At 39.6% G+C, this 14,941-nt stretch overlaps 1 protein-coding gene across 6 annotated transcripts in view; it reads left to right on the top strand.

The window, feature by feature from the left end:
• The window catches only part of NFYC (nuclear transcription factor Y subunit gamma), a 66,055-nt gene that overhangs the window by 24,880 nt on the left and 26,234 nt on the right, over window positions 1-14,941 (top strand). For all 6 annotated transcript variants that reach the window (XM_061184413.1, XM_061184410.1, XM_061184411.1 and 3 more), the window contains exon 2: window positions 11,815-11,927. In XM_061184413.1, coding sequence (XP_061040396.1) covers window positions 11,823-11,927 — 105 coding nt within the window. In that variant the 5' untranslated portion in view covers window positions 11,815-11,822. The remainder of the gene's footprint in view (window positions 1-11,814; window positions 11,928-14,941) is intronic.

Below are 14,941 nucleotides of genomic sequence, written 5' to 3'. Positions count from 1 at the left end.
TTGGAATGATACTGATATCTTTGGCACTGAGCTGAGTGAAGACCAATTGAGGGTAAAACGCTAAAGCTTTGAAGTTGGCATCTTTGAAACATTCTTCAGAATCACACTTTTCACCTCTCCTGGGCATACATTAACACAGGATCCTGCTAGAAGCTGGGCAAAAGATTGTTCTTAGAGTTTCTGAGTCTCAGAGGGGATCCAGTAAGCAAAATGGCTCTTTGTTTTAGATTACGTTTTAGCTCAGACTACAGGCACTATTCTTTCTCCAGCTCATGTTAGAATTCTCTTTGAGGCTCAGGGTCTGAAAACCCAGTTACGTACTTGTCCTTCTTCCTTCAAGAATTTATTTACTTTCATCAGGTTGGAGTGTCAGAGAGATTAACAAATATTTCTGTGGGGTAGAGAGGGCTGGCCTAGTTTACTCCTAATGGAGGTTGAACAGGTGAGGAAGCAATGTAACAGCTGTGTGATCTAGGGCAAGCTTTTCAAACCTCTGACACTCAGTTTCCCCATCATTATATTATCAGATCCTTTTTTTTTTTTTCCTAAAGGGCCAGATAATATTTTCAGCTTGTGGGTCATACAGTTTCTGTTCTGGCACTTCAGCTCTACTGTTGTAGTGTGGAAACAGCCATAGACAATGTAAGTGAATGGGAGCTGCAGTCTTCCAGTACAACTGAATTTACAAAAACAGGCTGCACGCCAGATTTGGCCTGTGGGCTGTAGTTTGTGGACCCTTGCTTTAGAATACTTCACTAAAATATTTGGTCTTTTTTCTCCATCATACAAAATACTGATAGTGTTTTGTTGCTGTCATATATGCCAGTGTATAGACGTACATGTCATGTAAGCTGAGTATCAGTAAAGGCATGAGGAAGAAACTATGTGAAGTAAGATGTTCACATACCATTTCTGTTCCACAGGAACAGGTTTTTAAATGTTCTGGTCATGCCTTCCTGTTAAGTTTCATTGCTTATACCAGTTGCTCTGCCTTCCTTTTTTTCCCAGATACACTATATTATGATCTAGCCCTTGTTCAAAAGATTATGTTGTAGTAGACAGCAAACAGAAACATGTTTTGTTTTTGAAGGAAGAGTATCTCTGCTGCCAATTTGAAAATGTATCTTTGTGAGCAGATCTTTAGGGAGAGTAGTATGCAGCCACTTCCAACCCATAGTCTTTTGGAAAGCATGATTTCTCCTGTAAGCAGTTTGAAAAGGGGCTTCATACTTAACCTTTTGGAGCTCGAGACAGACACACCCTCAAACACTGAACTTGGCATTGTTTGGGATTGGGGAAAGGGATCTACATTATTCATTCTTAGAGTAGTGGGGTACTGTGTAATAACCTGCCAGTAAGTATGACCATCTGGTACCCAGTTATGTTTAGAATTTAAGTAGTAAGGTTTCTGGCACTAGGCTTAGTGCTTTCTTGCTTCAGTAGAAACCTTAGATGAGCTTAAATAAAGACTGTTGAGGGGGCTTCCCTGGTGGCGCAGTGGTTAAGAATCTGCCTGCCAATGCAGGGGACACGGGTTCGAGCCCTGGTCTGGGAAGATCCCACATGCCACGGAGCAGCTAAGCCCGTGAGCCACAGCTACTGAGCCTGCGCGTCTGGAGCCTGTGCTCCGCAACGGGAGAGGCCGCGACAGGGAGAGTCCCGTGCACCGCAATGAAGAGCGGCCCCCGCTCTCCGCAACTGGAGAAAACCCTCGCACAGAAACGAAGACCTAACACAGCCAAAAATAAATTAAAAAAAAAAAAAAAAAAAAAGACTGTTGAGGGACTTCCCTGGCAGTCCAGCAGTTGAGACTCAGCGCTTCCACTGCAGGGGGCGCGGGTTCGATCCCTGGTTGGGGAACTAAGATCCCGCATGCCATGTGGCACGGCCAAAAAGTTAAAAAAAAAAAAGAAAGGACTGTTGAACCCTCTTTTCTCTCTAGTCACCCTGCCTTCCCTTGTATTCATTCATTTATTACATCTTCAAGCAGTGAAGTGTAGGCCTTCCGTACCAGACCACCCCTTCGGCCTTTGGAGTATGTGTTCAGTACACATTGCTTCTGGAATGGCTTAGTGAAGTGACTGGCCCAAGGCCACCAGCTTGTAGGCAGCAGGCCAGTTCACAAACATAGGTCTTTTTATTGCCAGAACATTGTTATTTTTCTCCTGAAATTGTCAGTGTAAGGTTGGCTTTATTGTGGAGAACATATGCCTCCTTAAGGCTTGAAATGCTTTTTAGCCATTGTGATTGATAATGGTCCTTATGTCCATCTGTATAAACATGAGAACCAGCTTGATGTTGGTGGAATTGTTTTGTTTTAAATGTATTTATTTATTTATTTTTGGCTGTGTTGGGTCTTCATTGCTGCACACGGGCTTTCTCTAGTTGCATGGAGCGGGGGCTGCTCTTCGTTGCGGTGCGCGGGCTTCTCGTTGCGGTGCGCGGGCTTCTCGTTGCGGTGGCTTCTTGTTGTGGAGCACGGGCTCTAGGCGTGTGGGCTTCAGTAGTTGTGGCACGTGGGCTCTAGAGCTCAGGCTCAGTAGTTTTGGCGCACGGGCTTAGTTGCTCCGCAGCGTGTGGGATCTTCCTGGACTAGGGATCAAACCTGCGTCCCCTGCATTGGCAGGCGATTCTTAACCACTGCGCCACCAGGGAATTCCGGTGGAATTGTTTTGTTTCAGAAGTTTTAGTTCTCAAATTTAGTTTTCACTTTTCTTTGTAGTTTGGAAGAATATCTAAAATAACAAGCACAAGTTAGCTTAAATCTTACCCCTTTTCTTCTTATTCATTCATATTAATATTCTTTCTTTATCTCTCATTCCGCATTTGAAATATAACATCCCAACAGTTTTAGCCAATTCAAATAAAGAAGCCTGGAACTAATGTCAATAAATACCTGAGCAGTACTGGAACATAAAATGCATGTGATAGTGCTGCTAATTGGGCAAAATAAAAAGCATGTCATCTAATGACAGGAAAACATGATCAAAATGCAAGTCAAAAAAGCAAGTGAAGAAGTTAATTTGCTTTGAACATAGGGAGATGCTTGATACATGTTAAGTTGGAGACACATAGGAATGATTGGGGACATTCTCAGCCTGAAAGGCCTAAAGGCTGCAAGTTGGATTGGGGTGGTGGTGCATTAAGGTGAAAGATGGTACCAGTGTTTAGATTTGTTTTTCAGTCACAACTGAGCTAAGAGATACTTGCTTGCATTTGACAATGAGAGCATTATTTTTAGGTAAAATTTGACTGCCTGGGATGGGGCAGCTCTAGTATTTTAATAGGAAGCAGCATTGGGCAAGGATTGGGCTTCATTTTAGGGGAACTTTCTGTGGTCCTTTTTCCTTGAATAGTTGTTGTGATGATAGGGATTTAGGTATTATCTCCCAACAATATCTATTTGGTTTTAGTTGTGTCAGAGAGCTGTGTTGTGGGTTTAGGCATATTATAATGTAAAGGGTTTTTGTAGAGAGAGTGAGGTACATGCCAAGAAATAGAGAGCCAAAACCTAAAGGTGCAGAGTTTTAGAAACTAAGGAATATTGTAGTAAAACCTTATGTTTCTTTGTATTTTATGAGGTTGGTCATTTTGATACATCCTGGTCCATGTCTAGCATATTACTAAGGGAGGATTTGGTGAGAATGGTAACTGGTCGAAAGAAAGAGCTTGAAAGACTTCCAAGGGAATCTTAAAGGAGGAGCACTCTGCTTCTGGGATATTTTGAAAACTCCTTAGGTCTCTTTCTTCAAGAATGATACACCCATCCTTCTCAAACTCTTCCAAAAAGTTGCAGAGGAAGGAACACTCCCAAACTCATTCTGTGAGGCCACCATCACCCTGATACCAAAACCAGACAAAGACACTACAAAAAAAGAAAATTACAGACCAATATCACTGATGAATATAGATGCAAAAATCCTCAACAAAATACTAGCAAACAGAATCCAACAGCCCATTAAAAGGATCATACACCACGATCAAGTGGGATTTATCCCAGGGATGCAAGGATTCTTCAATATACGCAAATCAATCAATGTGATATACCATATTAACAAATTGAAGACTAAAAACCATATGATCATCTCAATAGATGCAGAAAAAGCTTTTGACAAAATTCAACACCCATTTATGATAAAAACTCTCCAGAAAGTGGGCATAGAGGGAACCTACCTCAACATAATAAAGGCCATATGTGACAAACCCACAGCAAACATCATTCTCAATGGTGAAAAACTGAAAGCATTTCCTCTAAGATCAGGAATGAGACAAGGATGTCCACTCTCACCACTATTATTCAACATAGTTCTGGAAGTCCTAGCCACGGCAGTCAGAGAAGAAAAAGAAATAAAAGGAATACAAATTGGAAAAGAAGAAGTAAAACTGTCACTGTTTGCAGATGACATGATACTATACATAGAGAATCCTAAAACTGCCACCAGAAAACTGCTAGAGCTAATTAATGAATATGGTAAAGTTGCAGGATACAAAATTAATGCACAGAAATCTCTTGCATTCCTATACACTAATGATGAAAAATCTGAAAGAGAAATTATGGAAATACTCCCATTTACCACTGCAACAAAAAGAATAAAATACCTAGGAATAAACCTACCTAGGGAGACAAAAGACCTGTATGCAGAAAACTATAAGACACTGATGAAAGAAATTAAAGATGATACCAACAGATGGAGAGATATACCATGTTCTTGGATTGGAAGAATCAACATTGTGAAAATGACTATACTACCGAAAGCAATCTACAGATTCAATGCAATCCCTATCAAATTACCAATGGCATTTTTTACGGAGCTAGAACAAATCATCTTAAAATTTGTATGGAGACACAAAAGACCCCGAATAGCCAAAGCAGTCTTGAGGGAAAAAAACGGAGCTGGAGGAATCAGACTCCCTGACTTCAGACTATACTACAAAGCTACAGTAATCAAGACAATATGGTACTGGCACAAAAACAGAAACATAGATCAATGGAACAAGATAGAAAGCCCAGAGATAAACCCACGCACCTATGGTCAACTAATCTATGACAAAGGAGGCAAAGATATACAATGGAGAAAAGACAGTCTCTTCAATAAGTGGTGCTGGCAAAACTGGACAGCTACATGTAAAAGAATGAAATTAGAATACTCCCTAACACCATACACAAAAATAAACTCAAAATGGATTAGAGACCTAAATGTCAGACTGGACACTATAAAACTCTTAGAGGAAAACATAGGAAGAACACTCTTTGACATAAATCACAGCAAGATCTTTTTTGATCCACCTCCTAGAGTAATGGAAATAAAAACAAAAATAAACAAATGGGACCTAATGAAACTTCAAAGCTTTTGCACAGCAAAGGAAACCATAAACAAGACGAAAAGACAACCCTCAGAATGGGAGAAAATATTTGCAAACGAATCAACGGACAAAGGATTAGTCTCCAAAATATATAAACAGCTCATTCAGCTCAATATTAAAGAAACAAACACCCCAATCCAAAAATGGGCAGAAGACCTAAGTAGACATTTCTCCAAAGAAGACATACAGACGGCCACGAAGCACATGAAAAGATGCTCAACATCACTAATTATTAGAGAAATGCAAATCAAAACTACAATGAGGTATCACCTCACACCAGTTAGAATGGGCATCATCAGAAAATCTACAAACAACAAATGCTGGAGAGGGTGTGGAGAAAAGGGAACCCTCTTGCACTGTTGGTGGGAATGTAAATTGATACAGCCACTATGGAGAACAATATGGAGGTTCCTTAAAAAACTAAAAATAGAATTACCATATGACCCAGCAATCCCACTACTGGGCATATACCCAGAGAAAACCGTAATTCAAAAAGACACATGCACCCGAATGTTCATTGCAGCACTATTTACAATAGCCAGGTCATGGAAGCAACCTAAATGCCCATCAACAGACGAATGGATAAAGAAGATGTGGTACATATATACAATGGAATATTACTCAGCCATAAAAAGGAACGAAATTGAGTCATTTGTTGAGACGTGGATGGATCTGGAGACTGTCATACAGAGTGAAGTAAGTCAGAAAGAGAAAAACAAATATCGTATATTAACGCATGTATGTGGAACCTAGAAAAATGGTACAGATGAGCCGGTTTGCAGGGCAGAAGTTGAGACACAGATGTAGAGAACAGACATATGGACACCAAGGGGGGAAAACAGCGGTGGGGTGGGGATGGTGGTGTGCTGAATTGGGCGATTGGGATTGACATGTATACACTGATGTGTATAAAATTGATGACTAATAAGAACCTGCAGTATAAACAAACAAACAAAACAACTAATACTACACTTTCATTGGGTTATTTGTATGGAAATATGTTAATATAAATGTTTCAGACATTACATGAAATTTCTAAAAATCTTCTATGTTCTGGTATAATGTTATAAGTCATAATCCTAGTTATTACTTTAAAATGTATATCTCAGAAATAACTAATTTTCTTGTCAACTGCATTATTATGAACTTTCATCAAATCTTTAACCGTGATCATTTTTAAGTCTTTTGTCATTTACAGACAGTTCTGGGTGTACTCTGATGCTTTTGTAAATATGTTCCTATAAAAGGGTTTCATCTTCAGGAAATTCATGGAAAAGACTCTGACAAGTACAGGTTTCTGGTACCTGACTGTACAAAAAAAAAAAAAAAGAGTAACCAGATATTAGAATGACAAATTGTCTATCCTTGAGTGATCTGATTGAATCATCCCAATATGACTGAATCATCCCAATTTGATTGAATCATCCCATTTCCTCCATGATTTTCTCCTTATCCTCCTGGCAGTGGCCAAACACAGGTCTCCCCCCTGCCCCTTCTTCTCCTACTTACCTATTGTCATTAATTTTTCAAACTTTGCTAATCTATCCTGGTCACCTTTCTGAGAAGATTCTGACTTTCAAAAGGTTTACGCTTGGGAATGGTATGCACCCATGTTTCTAGCCTTGCAGTCTGCCTTGCAACTTCCAGGACGTGTGTGTGTGTGTGTGTGTGTGTGTCTCCCCTTCCTATCATGCCCTTTTATCTTTTTTTAAAAAAAAATATTTATTTATTTATTTATTTGGCTGAGCCGGGTCTTAGTTGCGGCACGCAGGATCTTTAGTTGAGGCACGCAGGATCTTTAGTTGCGGCATGCGGAATCTAGTGCCCTGACCAGGGATCAAATCCAGGCCCCCTGCATGGGGAGCGCAGAGACTTAACCACTGGACCACCAGGGAAGTCCCATGCCCTTTTATCTTAAATTCACTTCGGCAAGTCATGTGGATTTCTGATTGTAGTCCTACTTATACTTTCAAGGCCCAGAGAGAACCTCCTTTATTCTGAAACTCCTAGGATAGTTTGTAGTCCCAATAAGTCTTATTTCAGGGCCAGGCTTTCCAAGAGGCCTCTTTTTTCTCGGAAAGGCCATATGCAACAACTCTCTTGCTCCTTCATTCAGAAGTAATTATTTTTCAGGCTTTGAGCTAGGTGCTGTGAGGGAATCCAGAGATAAATCATACTTACGTCCTACCCACAAGCTTATAAATCAGAAGGGGAAATATGGTAAGAAATACATAAATAATGATCATACAAGGTAATGTGGTGAGGGCAGGAAGAAGTACGGATTAAGGGCTCTGAAGGTTTACAGGAAGGAGTGATCACTTGGGGTTATTTAGAGAACACTTGTGGAGAGATGGCAGTTGATTTGAGCATTGCAGAAGTGGCCTTTTCTTGGTGGACTTTGATTCTTCCCATTTTAGTTTTGGAAAGCAAACTGTTTTTAAAACCAGATAAATTAAGAGATAATGGGAGTTGAGATTTCTTATAGCAACAAACATTCAATATTTCATCTGGTCCTTAAGTCTTTATTAAATAGTTAAACAGGCAGTCTTATTCAAGTGTTTATAATCTAATTAATGAACATGAATAATAAATCTAATATTAATTATGAACTAAATCTGGGAAATTCAATTATGCATTTTTGGTAAGAGTCATCTAAGCTAATGCGGCTTGGTCTTACTGTATATAAATAGCTTTATCTCATGATAGTGATAGCAATTTAACATGGAATAAAAAGGATCCTGGAATATAAATCTCTTTCTTACTTTTAAATACATACCTTTCTTATCACTCTAGAAGATGAACCTGGCATATTTGCCATGGGTTGTAGATGTTGTAAGTAGGCTACTTCTGTAGCAAAATCAATTCAGTTGCAATTTATGTATTAATTATTAAAATAAGTGATAAAATTAACTAAGGTTACTTTATATTTTTTAACTTGTTGGGTGTTTGGTGAGCAAAATTTGTTTATGATTAGGTTTTATTATTTTAATGTTAAGTTTTGCCACAGTCAGAAAATATTGAGAACACCAACTTGTTTTCGTAAGATCTGTTGTGTGAGATTTGATCTAATTTTTAAAGCCCCATGTGAAGACTGGATCTGCTTTGGGGAAAGCCTTTTGAATAAAAATACTCACTTTCTAGGAATTTATAGTAACAATTTATGTTCTTCCAAGAGATTTTTTTTTTTTAAGATTTATTTATCATTTATTTATTTTTATTTTATTTTTGGCTGTGTCGGGTCTTAGTTGCAGCACGCAGGATCTTTGTTGAAGCATGCGGTATCTTTCGTCTTGGTGCCCGGGCTTCTCTCTAGTTGTGGCGTGCGGATTTTGTCTTCTCTAGTTGTGGCACGCAGGCTCCAGGGTGTGTGGGCTCTGCAGTTGTGGCGTGCGAGCTCTGTAGTTTGCTGCACGCAGGCTCTAGAGGCGCGCGAGCTCAGTATTTGTGGCGCACGGGCTTAGTTGCCCCGCAGCATGTGGGATCTTAGTTCCCTGACCAGGGATTGAACCTGCATCCTCTGCATTGTAAGGCGGATTCTTTACCACTGGACCACCAGGGAAGTCCCCCAAGAGATATTAAGATAATTAGCTACAAATCATCTCTGTGCAGAGATGCTAGAAAACATGCTCCAAACCATTTTCTCTTTTTCCTCATGAGAGGATCTTCTGTCCCTGATGAAAGTATAGTACCTTTATTTTTTTGGAGTCAGGAATTTATGAAAAGAGGTTTCTCAATGGAAAAAGCGTAAAAGTTGTAACTCTAAATCAAAAGCTGAAATGATCCTTTGTTTGTAAATTCAACTTAATGTAAAGAACAGTGAGAGCTGTCCAAAGATGGAAAAGAATGCCTTACCAGTGAGCCAGTTTCTTAGAACTATAGCGGGAGGAGCTCCTGTTTAAGCTAAATGACTACTTAGGGTGGGATTGAGGGAGCTGGGCAGAGCTTGAAGTAGAGCTGTAAGCATCTTTTAGAGGAGCTGGCCTGGGTGGTTCTTAATGCCTTCCCCCCAACCCCAAGTTTTAAACTTCTATGATGCAGTAAAATGTAAAGGACATTATTACTGACTTGAATTTCTTTTGCCATTATCCATTTATGATTTTCTAATTCAAACAGGTCTCTCAAGTTAAAAACTTAACCTTTAATACATTTGTCAGTTCCAGAAAGATTTGTTAACTTCTCTTCTGTACCCAACCCCCACTCTGACAGTGTGTGGCTCTGAGCCAGCCAAAGATTCATTCATAATCTGTTGACTGTACAGATGTTTGGGAACTGATTGCGCCAGCACATCCTTAGTTGGGGTAATTCAAGATTTAAAAGCAGACTGTGCACAGATGGTTTTAAAAATGCTTCTTGAATTGTGTACCTTGGTAATGTTTGTGGGAAGAGATCAGAGGACAATCAAAACTGGTTACCAACTTTCTAAATCTCACAGGCCTTTGCACTCAAACTACACCTACTCATCATTAGCAAGTTATACAGAGACATCACACTGGCAATTGTGCATCTTCCTCCTTTGACCATAGCAGTTTTCATGGCAGATTCTGTTAAGATCAGTCATGTAAAGGGGTCCATACAATGAAAGGTTAGATTCTTTTTAAAGTTTTTTGATAATTATTTTCATTTCTAGAAAGATTTTATTTGCCCCATTTAAAATGGTTAGAGTCTCACTCTCATCATTGTCATGAGTACCTCGTAAGAATCTATTAATAAAACTAAATAATTAAATTTCTGTAGATTACCTTGGTTTCTTTGTTCTCAATACATCTAAGAGAATAGTGTATAGGCCATGTGCATATGGTGATAAGTGAAAATGTCATGGGAGCTGAGTTGAGAGGATCTTACTTGGTTGTTTAGGACTCAAGGTTTTATCTAGTCATTTCCAACTGTGATTCAACATTCTTCACTTTAATTCTCTCCAGAAACTCCAAGATCATATTGCTTCCTAGCACTTAGAGTTCCTGTTGATGTATAGAGCTGCTTGTAGGCCTCCAGCACCAGAAATTGGCTCCAAACCTTTTCCCATTACATCATCAGCCACTAATGTCATTACACCAGAGTGAAATCTGCTTTGAAGATTGTACTCTTGTTTTCCTTTCATTTCTTTCCTCTCATCATTTCCTTTAGAAGAAAAAGGGGAAAAAAAAATTAGAGACCTCTAGGACAATCCCAGGCAAACATTTAAGAGTGAATCAAACATCCTCACAGTCTAAACCTAGATTTATCAGCCTTCATTCCATTCTGCTGATAGAGAGTGACGTGCCCAGCATGCATCCACATGAAGCCTGGAAAGTAGCAATTTGGTCATGTGACACCTGGCTTTGGTGCTTTTCTTCCAGCCCTTCAGAATTAGTTCTTAATGACTTACATAGCTGTCCACCAGCATCCTGTCACTGGCATGTCAAACCTTTTCAAATAGTTTCCCAGAATAGAAATTCTTAGGACATCACTAAGTTTCTTGCTCTTTGTGTTTAATTAAACTGTTTCTTGGGTGTAAGTATTTGCCAGATAAGCACTTAAGCCATCTGGAGTTTTTTACTTCTCCCCTGTGAATCTTTTAAGACATTACAGTGTTATCTATATTTATAGCTGATGTGGGGATCCTTATTCATCTTCCCTCCCCCATCACAAAGCAATTGACCAAATGCAAGTTCTGACTCTCTTTTCTCTGTCCTAAATTTAATTCTTCAATGTTTTTCAACCATCTTTAAAGCTTCCAGTTGGTGGTGTGCTTTGTTTGGCTTTGTGCCTAACAGCATGGTTCAGGTAAGGAAAGAACTGGGAAGTGATTTCAGTTCAGAGACTTTGTGTCATCCACTCAATTATTGGCCTAGGCTTTAGTGCTTTTGTGTCCTTTGAGGCAGATTAGCTTGAGATTAGAAAGAATAATAATCATCAGTAGCCCCAAAGAAATGGGACCACAGTGTCTAAAACAAAAGAATAAACTTGACTCTTATTTTTTAAGACTTTGGGTTTACATTTCTGTACAGTATTAATCACTGGGGACCCTTAATGTATGTGCTGCAGGCTGTGGCATGGAGTGTGAGAAGCCACATAGAACTTGAAAAACATTGGAGAGAATGGCATTGAAAATTATGGACCAGACTGGGGCAACCAAGTGCCTTTTTTTCTTTCCCTTCCGCAAAATAAGACATTAAAAGTCCTTGATTCACATTAGGATTTGAGTTTGGATTTCTAGCAATTTTAGATTTTCTGCTTGGAGCTCCTTGTTAGTCTCTGCGGTATGAGCTGGATAGAAGGGAAAACTTTCCTCATTTTTTGCTAAGACTTAAGTCGGTGTGAAAAACCCCTTCAGCACAATTTTGTGTACCTTCTCAGGCTGAGAAATTGAATGAATTAGTGAAAACATCCACAAGGAAAGCTATAAATAACCTGGACAGAAAGTCTGACTTTATTATTTCTAATGTATCTCATGTATGTGTTTGTTTTTAGTTGTCAAAATGTCCACAGAAGGAGGATTTGGTGGTGCTAGCAGCAGTGATGCCCAGCAAAGCCTACAGTCCTTCTGGCCTCGTGTCATGGAAGAAATCCGGAATTTAACAGTGGTAAGGAAGAATGAGAAACTTTTAAAGAGTGTAAAAGCTTTGAGATGAATAACCAAAACTTAGACTAAAGTATTTTTAATCTCAAGCACATTTACAAAAATATAGTTCATTTCTGACCTTTGGATAGGAAAATGAAAGTATAATTTACCTTAGGTGAGATAACTACAAGGATTTTTTTTATATCTTCGTGGCTCTCTTTACGCATGTGGATGTATAGTGGATGCTTTGACTTGGAGATACTTTAATGTGAGGCAGATCTTTTAGAGAATGCAGAAAAGCAGAGCTTACTTTCCTCCAGTAGCTGTAGGTCATTTCTTAAGCCTGATTTAGTGGCCCTGCCAAATTCCTAGGACCTGGTGAAAACTATTGGGCAGTTTATTCAACAACAAATCTATTGTAAGCAGGCACTCTTTCCAGGTGTCAAAAGATACACTTAGATTGGGGTTTCTTAACAGCCTTATTGACATTTTGGACCAGATAATTCTTTGTTTTGAGGGGCTCTTCTGTGCATTGTACGGTGTTTAGCAGCATCTCTGGCCTTTAATCAGTAGATGCCAGCCAGTAGCACTCCCCTTCCAGTTGTGACAACCAAAAATTTTGCTAGACATTGGCAAATGTTCCCTGGGGGCCGAAATCATCCCCTGTTGAGAACCTCTGACATAGAAGAATCAAATAAAACTCTGGCCCTTGAGGAGCTTACAATGTAGTAATTACAACCAGAGTCATTTATTTGATAAGTATTTATTAAATAGTTACTGAGTCAGGCACAGTGATGAATCTGAAGCAATAAAAGTCAGAGTATGGTGTCATATCCTTAATGAAGAATGTTCCATTTGGTGTCATTTCAGCAAATGCTGAAGGAGCTCTCTGTGTTAGATGTGTCATTCCTGCCCTGAAGGTATCAATATTAGCATCCTGGCAGAGCAAACACTGGATTCCTTCTTGACGTAGAACTCATGTTGCAATTTCTTAGAGTTTTGGTCCTTAACCTCTAACATACGTAGTCAGTTTATTTGTTCACTCGACAAATACTTATGCACCTACTATGGCTATGCTAGTTACTGTGGATCCAATTGTGAACCAGACAGATGGAATCATTGCACTCACAGAACATGTATTCTGGTGGGAGAGACAGACTATAAACAGGTAATGAATGAATAAAATAAATAAAATAACTTACTGTGATAAATGCCCACTTGACTTCAGGGGTAGAGAAACTAATTTATATTCTGAATGTACCTGTGGGTCATGTTTGTTTATATGGGGGATTTTCAGCAGTTGAACTTGGCTTGAGCTTTCTCGGAGTGGCCTGTGTTCACAGGTGGATTTCCACTGAAAAATCATTCTTTCTCTTCTGCGGTCTAAAGGTGGTAGTTATCTGTACTATCTTAGATATAAAACAGAGGGAAGGAAAAAAATGAAATTATAAAGTCAAAAGTGGGGTATTTTGTGCATGTTTTGAGGGGATAATCTCACGGTTAAGCTTATCAGGTTTTAGTGCTGGGATCAGCCTGGTGTAAAACTAGTGCCCTCCTGGGGTATGGTGGGACTAGGCCAGTGCAGCAAGTCTGTCCTCCAGCTTGAGCGCAGAAAAAAATCCAGGATCAGGCGAGCGGTCAGATAAACTCTGGAAGTTCAAATTCAGCACCTAGCTTTTCTGTATTTTGTTGGACTTTGATTTTTGATTTTTTTTTTTAATTGTGGTAAAACGACACAACGAAATTTACCATCTTAACCATTTAAAAATGTACAGTTCAGTAGTGTATTTACATTGTTGTGAAACAGATCTCCAGGACTTTTTCATCTTGCAGAACTGAAACTTTATACCCTTAAAACAACCACCACCCACTTTTCCCTCTCCCCAGCCCTGGTAATCACCATTCTACTTTCTGTTTCTATGAGCACTCTAAGTACCTCATGTAAGTGGACCCATACAGTATTTGTCTTTTTGTGCCTGGCTTATTTCACTTAGCATAATGTTTTGAAGGTTCATCCATGTTGTAGCATGTGACAGGATTTCTTTCCTTATTTAGGCTGAATAATATTTCCTGTGTATGTGTACATACCACACTTTGTTTATCCATTCATCTGTCAGTGGGCATTGGGGTTGCTTTCATTTCTTGCCTATAGTGAATAATGCTGCAGTGAACAGGAATGTGGGCTTTGATTTTTATCCTACTTGGTTTAATTTTCAAGTTTGATTGACATCAGAGCAGATCGTGGTGTTGACCAACTTTTTGTCGCTAGACAGCTAGTCCTTCAGAGGTTAAAAATGGATTTGGGGCTTCCCTGGTGGCACAGTGGTTAAGAATCCACCTGCCAATGCAGGAGACATGGGTTCGATCCCTGGTCCGGGAAGATCCCACATGCTGCGGAGCAGCTAAGCCTGTGCGCCACAACTAGAGCCTGTGCTCTAGAGCCCGCGAGCCACAACTACTGAAGCCCGCGCGCCTAGAGCCCGTGCTCCGCAACAAGTGAAGCCACCGCAGTGAGAAGCACATGCACCACAATGAAGAGTAGCTCCTCCACCACTCACCACAACCAGAGAAAGCCCGCGCGCAGCAATGAAGACCCAACGCAGCCAAAAATAAATAAATAAGTAAATAAATTTATTTTTTAAAAAAGTGGGTTACTTTGAGGGATTCACTTTTAGTTCAAGTTTTATGAGTAAGGAGAAAGAAGATCAAGGAGGAAAGTCTTCTTTAATCATTCTCCTACTGATGGCTAACTAAAATTTTCCTCCTGTGTACCCCTGAGAAAAGACTCCTAGACTGCTACCATCGTATCTCTTACATCAGATGCTTAGAATGGTGTTTGGCATATAATAGGTGCACGTTAAATATTTGAATGAATCAGATTCCTCCGCTTCAGATTTAGTGTGAAGCAACATAGTGCCAAGTTTGAGTGAGAATGCAATCCAATAAAGTCCCTTTGTAAAACTTTTATTTTCCCTCTGCCTATGGCACACGAAGAAGGCGTCTGCTTCTCTGACTGCACTTCTGCCTGTGTAACGT

Source organism: Eubalaena glacialis, chromosome 3, assembly GCF_028564815.1.
Source record: "Eubalaena glacialis isolate mEubGla1 chromosome 3, mEubGla1.1.hap2.+ XY, whole genome shotgun sequence".
In the NCBI taxonomy this organism is placed as follows: Eukaryota; Metazoa; Chordata; class Mammalia; order Artiodactyla; family Balaenidae; genus Eubalaena; species Eubalaena glacialis.
Note: the sequence above shows the minus strand (reverse complement) of the source record. Positions and strands in the feature narration are given on the sequence as shown.